Genomic DNA, 22,685 nt, shown 5'->3' with positions numbered 1-22,685 from the left:
TGATACTCAAAAGAACTGCCAGCTAAAATAATCATCCCAATTTATTTCTCAAAAAAAAAATGACCAAGCGTAATTGCGTATTTTGTTTTTCAAATCTATGACACAATTTGAATTTCAAAAATTCTACTCACAGTATAAATTAAAGGTAAACGAATCGAAAATTCTGAAGGTTGCGGGGCGGCGCGTCGGTTAGACGGCGCTGGCTTGACTCGGCATGACGGTAGGGGTCGTTTGATTGGCCGCTGCCAGGACCAATCCGGATGAGGTAGAAGGTGAAAGTGCTGCTGCGGCGGGAGACGGCGTCGATGAAGAAGTGGTCTGGCCGTAGCCTTTGTACAGGGTACCCAAGACGATGCCTAGGAACAGGATGAGCCCAACCTGGTGGTTGGAGATGAATTTGTTGGCGCAGTCCGTCGGGTTGTTGATGTTGAGAGAGTAGATCTGGAGGGCGAAAGAGTGAGAGAGAGAGAGAGAATTATTTAGTGGGGGTGCTATTTTAATGTAGTTTGGCAAAACATTTGACTGAGAACAGCAACTGCTTTGATTTCCCTAGTTAGTAGATGTCGCAGGCTGGTAAAACATCTGAAATAATCAAACAGTGCACTGTGGTCCGAAACGGCAATTTAGCAAGAAAAACATATTTACTCTGTTGCTATCCGTTCTAGAGGATTAGTGCCTCGGCAGAAGTTGGTTATAAGTATTTAAATGGGCCTCTTTTTTGTTCAAACGATTATTAGGGTGGTTCTCATTTTAACCTAAATCAGAAATCTAACTTTGTTTGAAGTTACACTTCCGTTATATGCATACCTGTTCCACGGTAAATAAGAACATGGGACAGCTATGCCTATAACGGTAGTATAGGTGATTACAATATTCAGTAAAGTAGTAGAAACAATATTTCAAGCTATGTCTGAACAACACCTAAGTTTGATTGGATTGATGCATGTTGTTAAGTACATCCTTCTTCTTTCGGCTCGAAAGCTCGAGTGGTATGTTTATTAGAAACATAGTACCTAGTTATTTTCATAATTACTATTACATCAAAAGCAAATTTTCATTATGTACAAAGCAGATCGCAAGCTTTCATGCAAAAAAATACTGGTTTTTGAGACAAAAGTTGTTATAGGGGAATTTACGTATTCTCGTCAATCTAAGCAGCGTCCGAACTTCTATTAGCGATTTCTCAGCGTCACACACATACATGACAGGTTTGTTTGTTGACATTTATCTGCTGCTTGCTGTTCTACCAATTCCAATCGACAGAATTGATCAAAACGTGTTGAACATGTTTTTACAACGCTCCAAACTTCTCAGGTGAGAGTGACTATTGTCGGCAGTCTCTTTTTCTTCGGCACCCTTTCCATTTGAACTGCGTGTTAACCAGCTGTTCTATTATCGGCAACTCGAAATCAGCCGTATTTTGTAGTATGTATATTTCATTTAAATAAAAATATGGTATAACAGGAATTCACAGTCGTAAAAACGTAATCAGATTGAAGCTGAAAAGGTAAGGAATCGGCTTAATACATTCAGCGAAGCGTTTTGATGGGAAAATACAGTGAAATAAACGTTTCAATTTCGGTTGCCGAAAACAGTCAATGGGTGCCGAAGCCATAATTTACCCTATGTCGTTGGGTAACCCCCTTACTTAAGTCAAAGTGTATTTACCAGGATATTCGGGAGAATTATCAATCACGTCTCCTTATGTGCAGCCCATTCATCATTTTAGGACCACCGAAATCATCTTAGCAACAAACAGTTCGATTTATTCACTTTAATAATGAGAAAGCGAATCGACGAAGTACACTTTTCACGGGTTTCTCTGCGCTGTTTCTTAAGACAAAGGTATCTCCATAGAAATCGGGTGACTTGAGTAATATCGAAAAATATTTTGATCGGAAGGCGATTACGTCAAAAAGCAATTTGACTGGTAAATTAATTAAAAAATGGGATGTGATCCTATATTCGAACAGTAGGGGTTTTGATCTAATTCCCGTCCTACTAAGCACATCCCGCCCTTTAGCTCTCTTTTTTGAAAGGGTTTGAACAAAACATGGAATGTTTTCATCAAAGATAACTTCTAAATTTATTCACCTTTCCATACGTACCGTTGGATTTGATAAAGAGTCATACAATGACGAGATATTATTAAAAATCTAGCACTGCTTCTTGAATTTAAATTCGTCCTACGAGTTTCAATTCCGTCCTAACGCATTGAAACGCCATAAGATTTTCTTGGCCCTACGGATGATGGTAGAAAAGTGGATTCGCTAGGAGCGCTTCTTATTTTTTGAGAACAATGAGTGTAAATATTCATACAATGCGTTGTAATAGGCTTTATGTTGTGGCTTATGAACTAACGGATCGGAACAAACGTATTATTGTTTTGTGCATGGTGGAATCATTGATATTATTGATGATTTCTGCTCGATAGAACGGAAATGGGCGATTACGACGAAGTAGCGCTTTTCCCTATATAGTGTAATAGTAGTTTTACCTTTGTCACTTTCGACGTAGTGAAAATTTGCTCTTGACTTATACCCCAAATGCGCCCTGCGAATTGTAGTGAGGAAAGCATAACCATCAGGCGTGAACTTCTGAAATTCAATAACGGAGGAACATAGATAGAGCCTAAATGTATGCTTCTTTGACATGAAATCAGTTTGCGCATTTTGCCCCGCAGTATGCCGAAAACAGGTTTTTGTTAGCCTTTTTATTTTCACTGATTTAAGCAAGAACTTAGCAATTTTCGTTAAGTATATCAATTGTGATATCTTGCCTAATGCAACATTTAGATGGCATTGCACTTAAATATCGATTCACTTTGTGGATTAATCGGAGGACTTCCTTGGCATGGGCATTTTACCCCGGCAAAGACCTACGAGTCGAAAATAGGACTACGATTGGAAACTCGGGACATGGGACTGAAAGTCGCTTGGTTTTGCGGGTTGTGAAAAATGGCTTTGTTGTGACGAAATTGACATACACACTTAGTTTTTTTCTAGCGAGCTCGGCTGTGCAAATCTCGGCAAAGTAAGTTTCCCATTTGTGACCAGGGCTCTGAATTTTCGAAGCTCTAAAATGAACTCGTGTTTTTTTTTTCTCTCATACATACGTGTTCGACGCTTCATTTCTATAACGCCTAGCTAGACTATCAGCAAGAAACGAAAATAAAAAAGCAGGACGCTTAGAAGGAAAGGCTGGCTGTGGAACTTCTCGTCGTTGCTTTGCTCATCGCTTTCAATGTAACTAACGTCGATTTTCTAGTTAAACGAACCTCATTATGGATTTCAATCCCCTTTCACGAACACTCTATCACCGCTCTTTCAATTTGTTCAAAATGCGTTATGTCCCGTTTTTGATCATTTTTTTTTTGATTAATATATGGATGGAAGATAAATTAAAAATATTACGTGTAATCTTCACGTGTTTTCACGTGAGAAATGCTTTAAATGTATTATTTCATTTTCCGTCATATACGTCATGAAACCTCTGTTGATGTGTTTCATGAAAGAGAAAATTATCAAAGTCGAGCGCTCTTTCGATCATCCGTTTCACCGAAGCTTGAAAGGAAGACCAATGGAGCGACAAGAGAAAGAAAGACAAGCGATTGAACATTTGTTTGTGCACGCCGACTGAGGTTCTAGAGAATGCTTCGAAGCTATTCGACTTTAACAGAAAAAGAAAGCCAGCAGTCTCTTCGTCGCATCGATTTGGTCGATTGAAGCTGATATTGTGACGCCTTGTTTGTGACCCAGACCTAACTGGTCCATATTTGAAAAATAAGTTTCACTGAGATCTCAGCAAAAGTGACATTTGATTGTTCAGTCTCGGATAATGCTAAGCTGAGATCTCAGTAAAACATTTTTTGCCGAGATTTGCACAGCTGAGCTCGGTAGAAAAATCTAAGTGCGTACTATACTGCCGTTATACGCATAACTGTCCCATGTTCTATGCAATCCTTATGCACCATGGGACTCTTATGCGTGTAACGGCAGTCTAAACGAACCAATTATAATGCGTGATCAGTGACGGCAAGCAACAAAGTAAAATTTGTCAGGACAAACTCTCTTTGCAATACATCAGAAGCGCATCTACGTTCAGACACAGAGAACAGACGATGAGGCTCGAACAAAATATCTCTAAAAACTAGTGTAAAGATTTCTATTCGACTTAAGCGTCACTAACGGCGACTTCTTCACTTAAAAACCCTTTTTGACAACCTGATGGCGCTGGCGTTGCACAACTTACACTAGACACTAAGTGCTGGTAGCGCCAAGTGGCAATTTTAAACCGAAAATTTATCGATACTAGCGCTAAATTGGTCGAAAGTGGACAATTTATAGAGGAAACCAGGAGATGCTATCGCCACGTATAGATATAGAAAAAAATTCAGACTGGACCTTCTTCGTGTTGCATAATTGTTTATAATGGTCAATCATTCACATTTGAGCTGAAATTCGGCCATTTTCAATCTCACATACTTCTTCTTCTTCCTCGCATTTCAAGCTTTTTGCGTATGGCATATTAGCTTTTTGCGTGCTCTCAACTTAGTTTTCTAGTTGCACTTCCACAGTTATTAATTGAGAGCTTTCGATGCCTGTACCATTTTTGCATTAGTATAATTGTGTAGCAAGTACAATCATACTCTATATGCCCAGGGAAGTCGAGAAATTTTCCAACCCAAAAAATTCCAAAACCGGACCGGGAATCGAACCCAGCCACCTCCAGCATGGTATTGCTTTGTAGCTGTGCCTTTACCGACTGAGCTAAGGGAGGTCTCACATACATCATCTCTTGCTTTTCAGGAAACATTATTATTCTTCTTCTTCTTCGCAATTCAAGCTTATTGGCGTCTTGCAGTGAAACTTTTCCAAGCTTTCGCCACCTATATTACGAAGTGAGAACTACTAGAAGGAGGATAGTTTCCAAATTCTCCAAGTAAAACAGACGATTTTTGGGGCAAATCGGTACATAAAGAAAAACTAATAGGGTAGAGCATTACTTCGTCGTAATCGCCCATTTCCGTTCTATCGATCAAAAATGATCAATAATATCAATGATTTTACCGTGCACAGATCAACAGTAGGTTTATACCGATGCGTTAATTCATTAGCTACACCATTAATCCTATTAGAGCGCATTATATTAATATTTACGCTCATTTTTTATTTTTTTTTTTTTTTGTAGTTATCCAGTGGCATGACTTGCTTAAACTCTACACTAGACCCCTTTTATTGATAAATTTTGCTTCTATGAGCCTCTATTTTAAATCAACACACAGACGTTCCTAGGCTATGGTGCCCGTTTGGTCACTGTTGTTTTTGTGCTGATCCAAATAGTTTTGATAATATAATTGCGCATTTTTTTTTTTTTAAGGTTTATTTTTGTCCCAGTCTTGTCTTCTGTCGTCACTTATTTTGTCATTTTGTCATGTGTATTAACCCCCGCTTGTCTTGTTTATTGTGTCAACTTGTGTCTATTGTCCTTCCCCATCTGTTACTCTGTCATGACTAATTTCATTGATATGTAAAAATAGTAATATCAATTACAGGATAATATGGTTATTTCTCGATTACTTTTTCAAAGGGAAGCTCCTGCAAACAATGCATCCGATCGTCGATCCGGCGCAACCGGCAGCCCGCACACGCTTATCAACACCACCAGCAGGTAGAGGAAAATTTCCCCTATCTGATGATAGTGCCAGCCCGCGTGGGCGAGCCACCAGTCAAGCCAAATCAACGACCAAACGCACCGCCTACAAAAGCCAATACGCTCCCTTGAAAAAGTTATCGAGATTTCTACTAATTAATGAATTATTGACAATTACCTCTCATGATCCTTGGCTCTGATTTTAACTTACCACTTTTTGATTATTTATCAAATACCTCTCCCAAATACCTCTGGTCTCATTTGGATTAACAGTAACAGTAAAAATAACAGTAACAGTAACAAACAAGATAATCGTAAGACTCGTCCGGTCATTGTGATTAAACCGAAAGAGTCCAAACAAGCTTGCGAAGACACTCGTAAGTTTTTGAAAACTCAGTTGGATCCAAAAACACACAAAATCAGTAATTTTAGAAATGGTAAAGATGGCTCCATTATTGTTGAGTGTGCAACAGGAGCAAATGTAAGTGATGTCAAAAATGGTATTGAAAGCAATCTGGGTGAAAACTATAGTGCTGTTGTTCCCACTTCGGTGCCGAGATTGAAAATAGTGGGCATGAGCGATCAGTATTCCTCCGATGTCTTCATTGACTATTTAAAAAGTCAAAATGAAGACATCGCTATAAATGATGTAAAAGTAGTTAACATGTTTGAAAATCCACGCTTCACGTACAACAAGTTCAGTGTTGTGATTGAAGTCGATTTCGATACGTATAAATGTTTGTTATGCGCGAAAAAAGTAAATGTAGGGTTTGATCGGTGCTCTATAGTTCCCGCGATTAATGTATTGAGGTGTTTCAAATGTGGAGAATTTGGGCACAAGAGCATGGATTGCAAAAATTGTGAGAGATGCTCTAGGTGCAGCCAACAACACAAAACATCGGAGTGTACGTCAACTGTATTGAAATGTGTTAATTGTTTGAAAATGAATAAAGAACGTAAAATGAACTTGGACGTCAACCATGCCGCATTTAGTCCTGAATGTTTGCTCTATAAAAGACTTTTTGAACAGAAGAAAAGCAGCTTGCGTTTCAATAAATAGCAGCCAAGTTCCAGGAATGTGAATCAATTCGATTTTTTATATTTGAATATTGCGGGGTTGTCAACAAACTACGTAGCATTACGTCAGATTGTTGAGGAAAAACGTCCTCTTTTAGTTTTATTATCTGAAACCCATATTGTAGAAACTGAAGCTTTTGATCAGTATAGTATTCAGGGATATATTGTTGCTGCTTGTTTATCACATTCTAGACACACTGGCGGTGTTGCTATTTATGTCAAAGAATCAATTCAATTCGACCTTCGAATCAACGAAGTTATCGATGGTAACTGGTTCTTGGGCATTACAGTTGTGCGTGGCATGAAGATGGGTAATTATGGTGTTTTGTATCATTCTCCCAGTTCTAGTGACCAGCGTTTTGTTGATGTTTTAGAGAACTGGCTAGAGACATTCCTTGATTCAAGTAAATTAAATATATTAGCTGGTGATTTTAATATTAATTGGCGTGACAACCATAATTCGAATCATTTGAAGCGTTTAGCTGATTTTTTCAATTTAAAACAAACGGTAGATGAGTATACGCGTATTTCCAGGCACAGTAGAACTTTAATTGACCACGTTTATTCCAATTTTGATTCCATTTGTTCAGTTCCGGATGCTGATTTGAAAATAACCGATCATGAGACCTTAGTGATTAATGTATTAGATAATATCAATAATAACGATGACTTAGTCAAATTGAAGTGCTGGAGGAAATATTCGAAACAGGCTGTTTCAAATCTTGTTGAGAGAAGCGTGGATTTTCCATTCGCGGCCGGTAATTTAGATGAATCTGCAGCTGTTCTAACTAACACTTTGAAAACGTGTACCAATCAATTAGTTGAGCAAAAGTTTGTTTCTTTGAAAAACTCGAACAGCTGGTACAATTTGGAACTTTTGCGTCTTAAACGTAAGAGGGACAAATGGTACAAAAAGTTTTGCAGATCAAATAATGATAATCATTGGAATAGGTACACAATCGCGCGTAATAAATATTCACAATCGATAAAACAAACTCGTTGTGAATATGTCCAGAGGAAGATTGATCAGCATCAAAACAACAGCAAAGAGTTATGGAAAATTTTGAAATCTTTATTAAAACCTAGTAATTGCAAACCGCGGTCCATAACTTTTAATGGCACATTAGAACAGTCAGAACCAGTAATTGCATCTATGTTTAATGATTATTTTGTCGAAAGTGTTTCATTGATTAATCAATCCATTGAATTGGTCGATGAACCTGACGAAATAAAACAGCCAGTTAATAGTAGTTGTAGATTTGAAGGTTTTCACCAAATTACTTTAGATGAACTTAGAGTTATTTGCTTTTCATTAGGAAAATCGGCTGGAGTAGATAATGTTAATTCTAGAGTTATTCAAGATTGCTTTCATGTCATTGGCCACATCTTGCTGGACCTTATTAATGAATCTTTGCAGACTGGACATGTGCCACAAATTTGGAAGGAATCCTTAGTGGTTCCTATTCAAAAAGTTGCTGGAACGATTAAAGCCGAAGAGTTTCGTCCCATCAACATGTTGCACACATTAGAGAAAATTTTAGAACTTGTTGTTAAAGGCCAGCTGTTGGAGTATTTGAATAGCAACTCTTTGTTGATACCAGAACAATCAGGATATCGGGAAGGTCATTCCTGTGAAACTGCGTTGAATTTGGTGTTAGCAAAGTGGAAAGACAACTTGGAGCGTAAAGATACGACTGTTGCTGTTTTTTTGGATCTGAAACGCGCTTTTGAAACAATTTCTAGGCCCTTACTGTTAAGTACAATCAAGCGCTTTGGAATTACGAGTACTGCTTATAAATGGTTTGAAAGCTATTTATCTGACAGAACTCAACGGACTGTTTTTAATGATTCTGTTTCCAGTCCCGTGGGGAATAACCTTGGAGTGCCCCAGGGAAGTGTATTAGGGCCTCTTTTATTTATTATGTATATTAATGATTTGCGACGCGTTTTACGATTTTGCGACATTAATCTTTTTGCAGATGATACTGTGTTATTCATTGCAGCTAAGGATTTAGAAGTTGCCGTCTCACATTTGAATGAAGATTTGCGTTCTCTAAGTATATGGTTGAAGTGTAAGCAGTTGAAATTAAATACAAGTAAAACTAAATTCATGGTAATTTCGCGGAACCGAGTAAATGATAATGTCTCCGTGGTAATTGATGATGAGGCTATTGATCGCGTTCGGGAGATTAAATATCTTGGCGTGATTATTGATGACAAACTTAAGTTCAACTCTCACATTGACAATGTCATCAAGAAAATTGCCAAGAAGTATGGAATTCTATGTCGACTGAAAAACGATTTAACTATTGCCAGTAAAATACAGCTATACAAATCAATCATCTCTCCTCATCTAGACTTTTGCCCATCCATTTTATTTCTAGCCAATGAAACACAAATATCGAGATTACAGCGTTTGCAGAATAAAATAATGCGTTTGATTTTGCGATGTAATAGATTCACTTCCTCAACTTTGATGCTGGACGCTTTAAAATGGCTGTCAGTGAAGCAAAGAATAGTTTATTTGACTATGGTGTTCATTTTTAAAGTAGTAAATGGTTTGCTGCCTCGATATTTGTGTGATCGAATTGAAAGAGGAAGTGATTTTCATAGATATAATACTAGAAACGCGGATGAAATAAGAACACCACATTTCTTGACTTGCGCTTCACAGAATTCATTGTATTTTAAAGGAGTAAATGTTTTCAATTCGATGCCTAGACATATTAAACGTGCAACAACATTAGCAGAATTCAAGAGACATTGTATTTCACACGTTAAAACTGTCTTTTGAACAGTTATCCAGTGATTTTTATTTTTTTTTTTTTTATGAATGGACGAAGTATGTATCTTGACGAAGTTATTTATAACGGATTATTTTGTATGGATAGCTGTCATAACGACTTTTTAATAATTATTGTAGCACTGCAAAAACTATTTTGTTCGCCACGATGGTGATGATGGATTTTTTTTTATATTTGAATTAAAGTAGTAGTTAAAAAAAAAAAAAGTAGTAGTCTACAAAGGTTTGAGCCTCGCGCGCGTATTACGGATATAGAGGACTGAATTTAACATTTGATAAAAAAAAATGCAACTTTGAAGCTTATTTGGAAGATACTTTGAGTTAGTATTAAGTTTTCTGGCTGAATGTCGGGGGTTCGTGAGCATTCCTGACATTGCTGAAAATTATAATAGCATCATTGCGGGGTTGCTAGTGTATAGGATGCTTTGTTGATTGTTCATTAACTCTTGATTGCTTGTAATACTTATGAATATTCTAGGTGGACCAAAAGGCGAACTAAGAGGTGGACGCCTAAGCTTTTTCACATTTATGTATATTGCTGTGAAGCAACTGTAAAGTCTAGAGGGAATTTATATCTGTAACTGTAACCAGCTCGTTTTTGTTTGCTAACCTGGTTAAAATGTTTATATTTAATTATCTTAAAGATAAATCGTCCAGCTCAAACCTTTGTAGGGGTAAGAGGTGGGACCATCATCATCATTTTCTAGATTGGTCCTGAATTTGTTTGACATCCTGTTCGAAGTAATTCTTTGAGTTCCAGCTTGTACGTGTCTCACGTCATATGATTCGCCATTCATAAAGATAATGGGTTAAAAGGGAGTAAAACATACATAAAGGTAGATTAGTATTAGTTGTACTTGATCCAAACAATAGAAAGAAGCATAGATGACTTAGTAGAAAAATAAAACTAATATATAACTAAAAGTGCAATGGATAAGTGTTAGTTCCGGGATCATTTTAGTGTTAGTAGTAATGTTAGTTTTGATCCGTATTCAGCCCTGCCGGCCCCTCCAGCACTATTTGCAGCAATTGTGATAAGATTATGCAACACTGCTACTACTACTATGTTATATGTATGACTTGTGAATTTTCGCAACGCAATGTCTTTCAATAAATCACTCAATCAATTTGATGTTTGAAAATTTGCTCAAAAAGGCTTTGTTGACACATCATACCTTACCGAAAACTAAAGCACAACAATCCTAATTCTTATTTCAAACATATCAACATATTTAACACATCTTTCCTAAAACTTCACTTGTTCGTAAGCGCCTGGTTGAAGATATGACTTTCGCTATTGACATTGTCTGTAATTAACAAATACACTAAATAGGAAGATTTATTATACAACTTCATAGGCTAGTCGCCTCCCTAAGCGGACCCCCCGCGTCCTATCTCTTATGTTAATTAACTTTCTGAATTCTATAATTGAAGTTTATTTAATAAATAACTGAAATCTCTAATCTACCTACACAATCATAACCCATGCTTTTAAACTACAATTTAACGTGTTTTAAGTACTTCTGGCTTTTACATATATTAATTATATCTTTGTTCGTCCCAGATGACACCTTCAAGTGACTCAAATGCTTCACTTTGAAGTTAGTTTCTAAGCTAATTTTAAATTGTATATTGTATAGGGTAAATGTTCCAATTACGCTCTCACGTTTCCACTATGTGGCACCACAAAAATACATATGGGTATGTCACAATAGAAGCACACCACAGTGGAAATCCCGAGCCATAGTTCAAACACTTATCCCAAATCAAAATGAAGCACATATAAGATTAGTTACAATACCATTTACCAAAATGGTGTTTAACATTGTTCCCTGAGTAATACCTCAATGAAAACAACAATGAAAGTTTGTCACGCAAATAGAAGGAGCACCGATGGGCACTTTCTGAAATACTTCCATAGTATAATTCCCTTGCAAACCCACATAAATCTATCGTAAAAAATAAATAAAATAAGAGTGATTTGCGGCAAAACCCGCCAGTATCACACCCAACGTCAGTGCCTATACGTAAGCGTACTAAAACGCGGCTTTCAAATAAAGGAGTAACAAGTGTGATACTATCACTGCTAGACTAGATCTTTGGTTCTCTCATGCAGTGGTTTATCAGAGAGGGGAAGCTTAGTAATCCCCATTGCCTGCCCATGACGCCATTCTATCGCGGCATGAGCCAGCAACGCTGACCATAAACCCACCGTCTCCAACACTCCACTAGCATGAAATTAAGCCCGCCCACCAACAGCAAGGTGCAAAAACTAGCCAAGGGGAGGGTATATTAATATTTACGCTCATTGTTCTCAAAACAAAAGAAGCGCGCCTAGCGAATCCCCTTTTTCTCCGTTTATCCGTAGGACGAATAAAATCTAATGGCGTTTCAATGCGTTAGGACGGAATTGAAACTCGTAGAACGAATTTAGAATCAAGAAGCACTATTATATTTTGTTCAATATCTCAACAATTTGTAACTCTTTATCAAATCCAACGGTACGAATGGAAAGGTGAATAAATTTAGAAGTCATCTTTGAAAGAAATATTCCATTTTTTGTTCAAACCCGTTCAAAAAAGAGAGGTAAAGCGCGGGTTGTGCTTAGTAGGACGGAAATTAGATCAAAAACCCTAATTTTCGGTGGAAACTTTTGCTTGAATCGTGTAAGAAAACGTGTTTGCAAACTAACTGTTATTATTTCGGTATGGATCGGAGATGTTTTCATGGAAAATTATGCATAACAAGTTTGCACCCACTGGTAGAGGTTACCTCCTGCATTTTTCGGAAAATGATGAATATGTGCGATTTCCACTAGGATGAAAGTGGAAATTAAGTTAATTTACTTAGGAAAGATTGTATCATGCTGGTGATAATGGAGAAATGGTTGTATAGGACGCCAATATTCATTTTGGCCTTTTCTAGGTAAACATATTGATACTCACAATTTTCGACGGAAAACGTAACGGAACTTGATGTACTCAACACGCACCATACTATAAAATGGTGCTCGATGGTTTATAAAGTGATAACAAGATGACAAATCATCTGTATTTTGAGTAATTGAGCAATTTACTTCTGTTTACATTATATTTACGATGCAGCATTGATGGAGCCGTGAAATGAAATTAATAGATCTTATGAAAATTCACCTGGAAAAGTCAAAGATGCACATCAGTCTGATCGTAAAAACGTTTTCTTCTTCAATTCGAATTTTATATTGGAAGGATTTGATGAAAATTATGATTTAATGCTAATCTTCACGAATTGTATTTGTAGTCTGTCAACATTATCATCATCATGCAGTGGCGACATCTGCGTTGAGCTTTTGCGGCAATCTCCCAATAGCAATCGGTCAGCACTCGTGTTTGTTTTTCAGGTACCGTGGGGACGTAATTTATGATTAGCCCCGGTCCCTTTCAAATTGTATCATTATTTATGTACGGTCCTTATATTTTAAATGGCGTTTCACATTCATCTAGCGATGGCCGATTAACGAAGCGAAAAGTAAAATATTTGTAATCGGTTATATCATGCCGATATAAGCACTAACTTCTCCAGAGGAACATCACCCATCGTTTCAAACATGTGGGTTGAAAAATGTCAACACAGCGAACAAAAAATAATCGATTAGTTGTTAATCCAGTAATTACAAAATTGGAACATCTCTGATTTTGGTGTGATTGTTTTGATAAAAAAGAGCGCAAAATTTCATCTCTACCGAGGGGGCAGCAAAACCACAACATTAATTTGCGTACGGGGGTATTGATTAGATCAAAACCAACAATTGAAATGGCCTTAACTCCATTTTGTAAACAAACCTTGTAAGGCCTTTTACTCGCGAACCGAAGTCCGCAAAGGCAAACCAACATAATGAACAGGTAGGGGAAATTCTCCTCTACCCGATTGTGGTTTAGGTTTGCGAATGAAGGTTTCGGTTCGCGAGAAAATGACCTTACAAGGTTTGTTTACAAAATGGAGTTAACGCCATTTCAATTGTTTGTCTTGAGATGAAAGGGACCGTGAAAGAGGACACTAATGTCGTTTTCGTTTTTGCGGTGTACCTACACCGGTGCTACACTGCCGTACACCGAAATATTTCAGGGTGTAGATATAGGATGCACCTTTGTTTACAATTAAATGATGCGCTTATTCCTGCTTACACTACACCAGTGCTACACCGCAAAAACGAAAACTACATAAAATAGAAAGTTTTTGTTTCGACTGTTTCATCTTAGTATTCTTCTTTGGTAATAGCTTGGGCAATATTTTTTCGGCAATTATTTAAGGAAATGAGAGGACACTTTAAACATTACCCAACTCCTGAAACTGCGCAAGTTGATCGAAAAATGGCCGCTGCTCCAAAAACTTTAAAATCATTACATAAATTCCACCCCAACGCGTTTTCCCCCAGACCGGAGGATAGGTAGCGCCATGTAGCTCAAAAAACGTTGTGTATTTTACCGACCTGCATTTTTTGGCCACTTTCGTCAGTTTCTGCACTTCTTCGTTGGATTTGTTTACTACGTCCGAAATCGCTAACTGTAACGTATGCACTGCACAGCGAACAAGATTCAGATGCTCCTGCAGTTGGTCACTCAACGCCGCTGTAAGCAACTCCTGCTATTTTCCATCCTCTTCTTCAGTCGTTATGTTGACTCCATTCGGATCGTCGGTGGCATCGTATACTGTGAGGAAGTTTGCTTCGAACTCCTGCTTCAACTGCCGCACAGCAGCCAGCATGTTGGCACCGTTGTCACACGTTACAGAAAAAAATCTGATCAACAGTCAAGCCGTAGCTTTGGATCACCATCATGATCTGATCCTTTAAAAAAGCCGCGGTCTGTCTCTCTTTGACTTCGATGACCCCTGGAGGTTAAACGTAAAAATGACCATTACGTAGGGTAACAGTGTTTAATTCAGCTTAATGTTCCTATTTTGGATCTCACTGAAAGCAAGTTGTTTAAATCCTAGGTTTTGTGTTAAACCCAAAATAGGAACATACGCTGAGATAAAATCCTTTAACCCTTTGGGTCTGTTCATAAACTACGTAGATAGTTTTTTGGGATTCTTGATCCCTCCCTCCCCCTGCGTAGACAATTGTCCATACAAAAATTTTAAAATTTGTATGGGTTGTGGATAATTCTCAACCCCCCCCCCCCCCCAACTGTCTACGTAGTTTATGAACAGCCCCATTGTGATAGTGCGTATGTTACAAACCTAGTGTTCGTGTGACAATTTTATCGTCGATCGCATACTTGGCCAAAATGGCCAGCACGTGCCTATTGTGACGTGCCGCAGAATCAACTTTTAACGAGACTAAGACTACCTTCATCTCGCTGGCGATCGCATCCTTCACCATCTCCGCACTGACTGTCACATGGCCCTTCAATATGCGGGTATCCATCGACATGCCTACCGCTGCTGTAAGAGGATCAAAAAGTTGGCGTATAGCCTCCCATTCCAAGCAGGATACGGGAAGATTATGGTTTGCGACCAGCTTTACTGATACTTCAACAATCAGTCGCTTGTCAATGGCGCATGGCCGTTTCGTGACAATCCTCGGCTTTTTAGCCGACGGTTCTCCTTCCTTTTGCAACCCTTCGCTGTTGGCCTTTTCCGTGTGGCGTGTTCGGAAATGTCGAACAAAATTGTTTATATCCAACTTTCGCTGTATATAGGTGCACCCACTACCGCTATCGATGTTACAGATGGCTTTATCGCCATCACGCGTAATGAACTTAGCGGCCTTTTCTGCTAGCGTAACACCACAGACAAACAGACATAACACTCGCAAGTTGTTCATCGAACAAGCATTTAACGGTCAATTTAAAAGTATAGTAGTTGGTAGTACCGCCACCTGTGGCGCGCATAGTCAATTCCCTTGCGTTTGTCGTTTACACACTACCGCCATCTGTTCAGCGTACTACCGACCACAGTGTACTCAACAGATGGCGGTAATGTTTTAGCGACGATGTTTTACAGGAGAAATATTCAATGTGTTATGTCTGTTTGTCTGTGGTAACACCATCACTACGTTTTTTCTCGCATTTTTGTGGAGTCGAGGATGGTCCTGGACAATCCATTTTTCCGGTTCACCGATACAAAGTAATAAATAGGAAAGAAGCCCGGAAAAAAATAACCATACAATTACCATTAAATAAAATACAAATACATCCAAATCTATTGCCAACAATCAATCTTATTGTGCGTATATTGTACAACAATTTTTAACATACTGTTATTATATTAGATATACAATACGTCCCATATAGTATGAATTTTCAACAATAGAAAAACAATAAAATAAATGGTAAATGGCTCAAGTTTGTTCGGGAAAAAGTGATTTTTTGTATGGTTAAGATACATAACAACCCCCTTGTTCTATTGTAGATTTCTCCATTTACCATAGATTATATTGTGAAAACAATAAATTCTATGGTTATTTTATAGTTGTGGACGATACAATTTATTTTAAGTACATTAAATTCTATTGTATGGTTACAATACATTTCATTGTACCTATATCGTTCTTTTTTTTACGGGAGGAACGACGCGACGCGTGACAAGTCGATTCAGCACCGAATTGAAGTGAAACCAAAACAAATCGAAGGAGGCAGATTTCGAGTCGTTCATTACGTCAATTGAAACAAGTTTTTGCTTCAAATGAAATGAACTCATGAACTTGAAGAACGAAAATAACTGATAGACTAGTCTTGTTTGACAGAAAACACGTTCATCGTGACTCGATAACAAGATGCAGAATGAAATAGACGAAAACGATGCTGCTCGAAACGAAACGATTGCGTGAAAAGTTCATTTTCCTTTCTATGTTTCGAAAATGCTGGACCCTGAGCTTGACTTTGTTTACCATTGTCACTTTCGACGTAATCAAAATTTACTCTTGACTTATACCCCAAATGCGCCATGTGAATTGTAGTGTGGAAAGCATAACCATCAGGCGTGAACTTCTGAAATTCAATAACGGAGGAGCATAGATAGAGCCTAAATGTATGCTTCTTTGACATGAACTCAGTTTGTGCATTTTGCCCCGCAGTATGCCGAAAACAAGTTTTTGTTAGACTTTTTTTTTAATTTTTAGCAATTGGGTTCTTTAATTTTGAAAAATGTATCGGGTTTTATACATCATCTTAAAGAGCTTCGTTTTCTGAGTACAGCGATATTTTTTTCGAACCCACACACTCTCATCTTGATGTTTAAATCAAGATTTAAAGCAAAATAATAACTTCACTGTTTGACACTAAACTAACAAACTGACAGCTCGCTCCCATACAAAGTGACACCGAGGGGCGCTAATAAGGTGATTTTTTGCAAATGTATCGTACTTATTTAAAATAGTTCCAGTGTACCAAAATTGATGAAATTTTGGGTTTGGGTTCCATTTTTAATGCAGATTACGAATATACATTTACCTCAATACCCTTAAAGAACCCAATTGGGTTCTTTAAGGATATTGAGGTAAATGCATATTCTTAATCTGCATTAAAAATGGAACCCGAACCCAAAATTTCATCAATTTTGGTACTCTGGAACTATTTTAAATAAGAACGATTACATTTGCAAAAATCGCCTTATTAGCGCCCCTTGGTGTCACTTTGTATGGGAGCGAGCTGTCAGTTTGTCAGTTTAGTGTCAAACAGTGAAGTTATTATTTTGCGGGAAATATTTAGCTAAGCCATGAACCCGCATGTTCGTTCGTGTCCCATCTATTCTGAACAAATAATTTTTATCTAGATCCAAAAATCCTGTGGTTTTGACAATTCGGATCACTGCACATTTCAATCGGCCGTTTACGATTTTCGGGCATAAGTCAGAATTAAGTGTCATGTCTGTTTGTCGGTGCTAGCAGTACTTATGGCGGTAAGCTCCAACTCGGATTAACTTTTAATACCGTCCCTGTTTGGATGATCTGCGAAGTGTTTGCATAGCATCGTGTTGAATAACTCTGATGTCGACATCAAAGCAGCCGGACATTCTTGATCGGGATTTAATCCAAGGATAATACCGATAGGAGCTTACCGCCATTAGCGTCTAAAGTAAGTTGAGCAACGTCAGCGCCATCAGGATGTCAAAGAAGCTATAAAAGTAAGACGGAACTATATTTGTTATCCGCATCGCATGAAAGAAGCAAGAGATTGTCGATAACCGGTAACCACAAAAGAATACCGTTTTGTGAGTAGTAGAAAACACTTTTATAAACATAACCTCATTGAGTCTTTTGAAATAAATTTCAGCCTTAAAGTTTCTTCTTCGGCACAACTAAAGGACAACATGAGTAGATCTTTTGGTGTAAAATTATGTCACTGAAAATAGCAGCAATTCTGTTAAAAATTAAAGCATTTAAAATTTTGAAATATTTTTTTTTTTTGCTATTAATTTAAAGTATACGTGTACAGTTTTATCTGTGTAGAGGAAAGTGGGGGCGATTCTGCCAATGGGATAATGTGGCCACCCGCTTAAAAATCAACATATTGAACATAATTTACAAAACATCTGTTGCATGCTTAAGGCTTGAAGCCTACTTGAACCACCGACAAGCTGACATCAAACTTTAACTCTTGGTCAGGAATCCATAACGGCCGATTCAAATGTGCAGCGATCCCATCTGCTAAAACAATTGAATTCTTTAAAAAAAAATAGTTTGTCCGGAATAGATTAGACACGAAAGAACTCATAAATTATGTACCACTGTTCGTGACTAGGATAAAGATTTTCCGCGAGCACGGTGGCAGATGTCAGTTTTGTGCTTTGATCAGAAATGTCATGGTAATTTGTATGGTCATTAGACTGATGCAAAATATGACTTTTTCGCTCCACAATGCTTAAATGGTTTCAAATCGGGTTTCGATCAGCCTTCCAAAGTTACAACTCGTTTGGTTAGAAACAGACTTCGCACAAGCCATTTGAAGTTTGCATGTAAATTACTATGAGAAATTTCAAATTTTTGTTCATTGCATTCTAGTCTTTTTCCATATTGAGCTGCGAAACAGTTCGATAGCCATTCTTATAGAAAATTTTTTCAGCTACCACTTTGCTGAAGATCGTTTCTATGTAAAACGAGACAGGAAAAAGTTATTAATTATTTAAGAGATTGGTAAACTTATGACATGATCAAGCAGCTGCTCTGTAGGCAACACTGTATTTTGCAGTGTGACATAGTAGCCATGATTTTTGTGTCCTATTCAACGCCCCAGAAACACCAATGTTGCCTGCTGAGCAGTTGATTGAGCATGATCATAAGACATCAGCGCATTGAACCATTGATAACTTTAGATCCTTGCATTTAATCAATTTTTTATCTAGTTTTCAATAAACATTAAAGTTTTTCTTAACAAAATATTACTTAAGTCCTTTCGGGGCAATATGAGCACCACTGATATTTCAAACATTGTCTACTTTAATTATTCTTTAATTTTGCATTACTCCTTTTATAAATATGACTGTACCATATGAATTCACGTTTTGAAGCAGCTGCTAAAACTGTTAATTGTTGACCCTTCATAAAGCCTCAAGAGAACAGAATATTCTTACCGGTTGTTAACATGGGCGCTCATACCACCCCGATAGGGTGCTCATTTTAGCCCAACGATTTTTATTTGGGTTACAGAACGAAAAAAATTTAAATCTTCTTTCATAAGGTCCAAAAGTTTACTTTCAATATTCAATTTGTATTCATGATGTAAGAAAGGCTTGCAACTATCCATTTGGTTAAATATCATTCGAAATTTCAACTGAATTCGGTATCATTAGTGGTGATTTTCTTAAAAGGACCAAACTGCCCAACTTTGTCGGCCTAAATGCCCCTAATTTGAGCCCATACGTAAATTCAGCAATCGACTAAATTTTCAATAGCGACCAAAAATATCCATTAGTACCGTCCCAATGACGCGTTCATCTAGATAAAATTTATAAATAGCAGATTTTTAGCGATGGGTCCAATCTTAGATCCATAGGCCAACATTAGAGCCATTTCCCCTATGTAATTTTCTAATTATTATTTTTTCAGTCTAGATTCTAGTAGTGGTAAAATCAAATTAATCAATTTCCTGATTCACTTTTTACGAAACTGACCAAGTTCGCCTCAGAGAGGTCTTATACGATCATGATATATTTTCAAAAGGATCTTCGTAAAGTCTCCAAATTCCACAGTCCATTCACAATTACGGTAGGCAAAATTTGATTTAATCATTAAATAAAATCCTTAAATAAATGCACAAGACAAAAATTCTGACACGCAACAGATTAAACTGTTTTCAATGTAGGTCCCATTGCTATTTTTTTCTTCTGTAAAATGAAACCGCAAAGCTGCACGTTCAGCTATAAACATAATTCTTACAGTGAACAAACAAACGGCAGAAACGAGCACACATATTTCGCAACCTTGCTTAACTGAAAACAAACACAAAGTTCGACACTTACCTGGTGGGCCAGGTGGGCCGATATCACCCCGAGTGCCGAATAGAAGGGCCACGTCTGCTCGCACACCATCCCCGATGCAACCAGCCCGCCGATCATGGCCGTCGAAAATCCGCTCAGCCAAAGCTTGGTATTGTCGCCGAAGCGGATCGCAGTCGATTTGATGCCCAGCAGCGCGTCGTCCACCTTGTCCTGGTGGGCGTAGATCGTATCGTACACGATGGTCCAGCACACGCCGGACAGGTACAGCGGAAGGCAAGCGGACCACATCACGGAACCCTGGGTGGCACTCCAGCCCAGCAGGGCGCCCCAGTTGAATGTCATGCCCAGGACCAGCTGCGGCCAGTGGGTTACCCGTTTCATCAGTGGATAGATGATGACTAGACCCAACGAACTGGCCCCCAGCATTATCGAGTACCAGTTGAGCTCCAGCAGAATCAGCAGTCCAACGCCTAGCTGAGCACCCAGGAAGAACCAAGCATCCGCCGTACTCAGTTCGCCGGCTACCAGCGGTCTACTCTTGGTCCTAGCCACCTTTCCATCAATGTCTCGGTCCCACATGTCGTTTATCGTGCAGCCGGCACCTCTCATGATAAACGCTCCCGTTCCGAACAATGCCAACATCCACGGATCGGGCAAGCACCCGGCTGGTGCACTTAACGCTATACTCCATCCGCAAGGCCAAAACAGCAACCAAGACCCGATCGGTCGGTCCACTCTCATCAGCCTCGCGTACGGACTCTGTACTATGCTCTGTAGCAAACCCTTTGGCTCCGGTTTCTTATCACTAACTTTGCTACTTAATTCCCTTAATGCTAACTCATAATTTCCACCAGTAATTCTATGCAAACTATATCCCGACCACCGTGGATCCGTCAGAGTTCTGCTTCCAGTGCTAGTGAGGTTAGCTCGGGTCTCCTCCTTCCTTCGCAGATTCGCACCGGCACAAACAGCAGGAGCTCGATTGTACAGAATCCCCCGCCGGATTTGAAACCCGTAGCACGGTGGGGACAGCTGCGGAATCTTGTGTGTCGTCCATCTCGAACAGCAGGTCAGTGTACGACGTAACATGATCGACATTGAATCTCGACCGTTTTGATTAGTCACTTCATATCAGCTCCCGAAGTGCCTCCACGTGAAGACAACCGCGAGCGACGGAACTACGGGCTTCCCGAAACTACCGCGGAGAAAACCACTTACGCAAACACTACAACCAAAAATCCGCGAACCGGAGGACAGACGGGCACCTAGCCGAGTGAGCCGATTCGGCGATTACTTAACTCACATGGGGGGCTCATCGAAAAAGGCGAAAACGTTCTGACAGATGCGGAGATTTTTGGTTTTGTTGTGAGAGAGGGTGCATCGCCAGTTCTCTCCGATTTTTGGCTTTGCTCTCGCATCAGGAGCAGAGGTGCAAAGCAAAATGCATCGGAGGGGTGTTCGGTTGATGTGGTCGAAAATAAAGAAACAAAATTTGTTACGGTTATCGAAGTTTGTTCCGTGCGTTTACTATAGTACATCGCACAAAGAAAAATCGTTGCTAAAATTAAAAAAAACCATTGGTAGAATTAAAAGTTCGCGTTGGTTCTTTTTGATAGAAAGCGTTTTGGTTTTAAAATAAAAGTCAGTCAACTGTCAAGTCAAAAGTTTCGCAGCCACAACTTTTAAAAGTTAAAACTTTCCAAATGAATTGTACTACACTGTCAAACGAAAAGCATGGCAGTGTTGAAATTAAAAGCGAATTCAAATCAAACAGTTGGAATGAAAGTATTGTACAGTTGACATAATAGGTGTCATTTTGAATTGAAGAATTGAGTATTTTCAATTTAAAAACAAGTATTTTTACTTTCAATTTCATTGAATATTAAATTAAAAATTTGTATTATTAGATATAAAGGGTCAAAACTATATTTATTATATATTTTGAACAATAATAGAACAACCGTTTACGTTTGACCAATGACTCCTCCACCGGTGGATATCGTATGTGATGCGGTTCTAGCTGGGAGAAACATTTATCGTCTATCTTCACGCTAGGATAGTAAAATTTGATTTCCTTCAATCACATCTTTTGACCGGTGACCAGATAATCTTGGAAAACCCGAGGGAAAAACAAGTACAAGTCTATACCGTAGCCCCGCACCAGGTCATTTCAGCGTTCAGTACCTCGTTGGAGATGGAAAGGCTGTTGATGTGGCTACGGTAGTGTCGATACCAGCGAAAATTCTGATGATTTCCTGCTACTTGGGTTACAACGATGAATTAAACGATTAGGTACCGGTTCAATCCCGGTTTCATTTTTGGAATGATCTTCGCCGTGTTGGTATTGATCCCAACGGTGTCGTTGCACCGAGACAAACACTATAGGTGACGGGAGCGATGATCACCTGAAAAGTAATCGATTATTTAGTTATTCTACACTATTATCAATCTTACCTTTTATGTAGTCACACACGGAAGCAATCTTGCAACTTTCATTCTTTGTCAAATTAGTTTTTTTTTCATATTGACTCAAGGAGAGGTACTGGAATCGAATCCCGTTGAGGTTCCTGTCAAGGATCTGGCTGAGGGCGAGGGCTTCCGTTGCATTGGATTTGATCTTCTTTTTTCCGCTCGCTTTGAAAACTCAAAAATTTGGGCCTGTAGATAACACTATATGCCCTGTTGGCTTTTTTACGATGGTTTTGGATTTGCTGCCAAGAGGTATTTTTGACAG

The 22,685-nt window shown here is 38.6% G+C and overlaps 1 protein-coding gene across 1 annotated transcript; it reads right to left on the bottom strand.

Annotated features, from left to right (window-relative positions):
• Positions 1–80: 80 nt before the first annotated feature.
• Positions 81–21,237, bottom strand: Coq2 (ubiquinone biosynthesis protein COQ2, mitochondrial). Its single transcript, XM_065223192.1, has 2 exons — positions 19,973–21,237; positions 81–441 (listed from the first exon to the last, which is right to left on the bottom strand). The coding sequence occupies exons 1-2, from the start codon at positions 21,047–21,049 to the stop codon at positions 190–192; spliced, it is 1,329 nt and encodes a 442-aa protein (XP_065079264.1). The 5' UTR covers positions 21,050–21,237; the 3' UTR covers positions 81–189.
• Between the last annotated feature and the right edge of the window lie 1,448 nt (positions 21,238–22,685).

Source organism: Ochlerotatus camptorhynchus, unplaced genomic scaffold (genome assembly GCF_037179485.1).
Source record: "Ochlerotatus camptorhynchus isolate MF236.1 unplaced genomic scaffold, CSIRO-AGI_Acam_v1.1 ptg000185l, whole genome shotgun sequence".
In the NCBI taxonomy this organism is placed as follows: domain Eukaryota; kingdom Metazoa; phylum Arthropoda; class Insecta; order Diptera; family Culicidae; genus Ochlerotatus; species Ochlerotatus camptorhynchus.
This window is presented reverse-complemented; position numbering and strand designations above follow the sequence as displayed.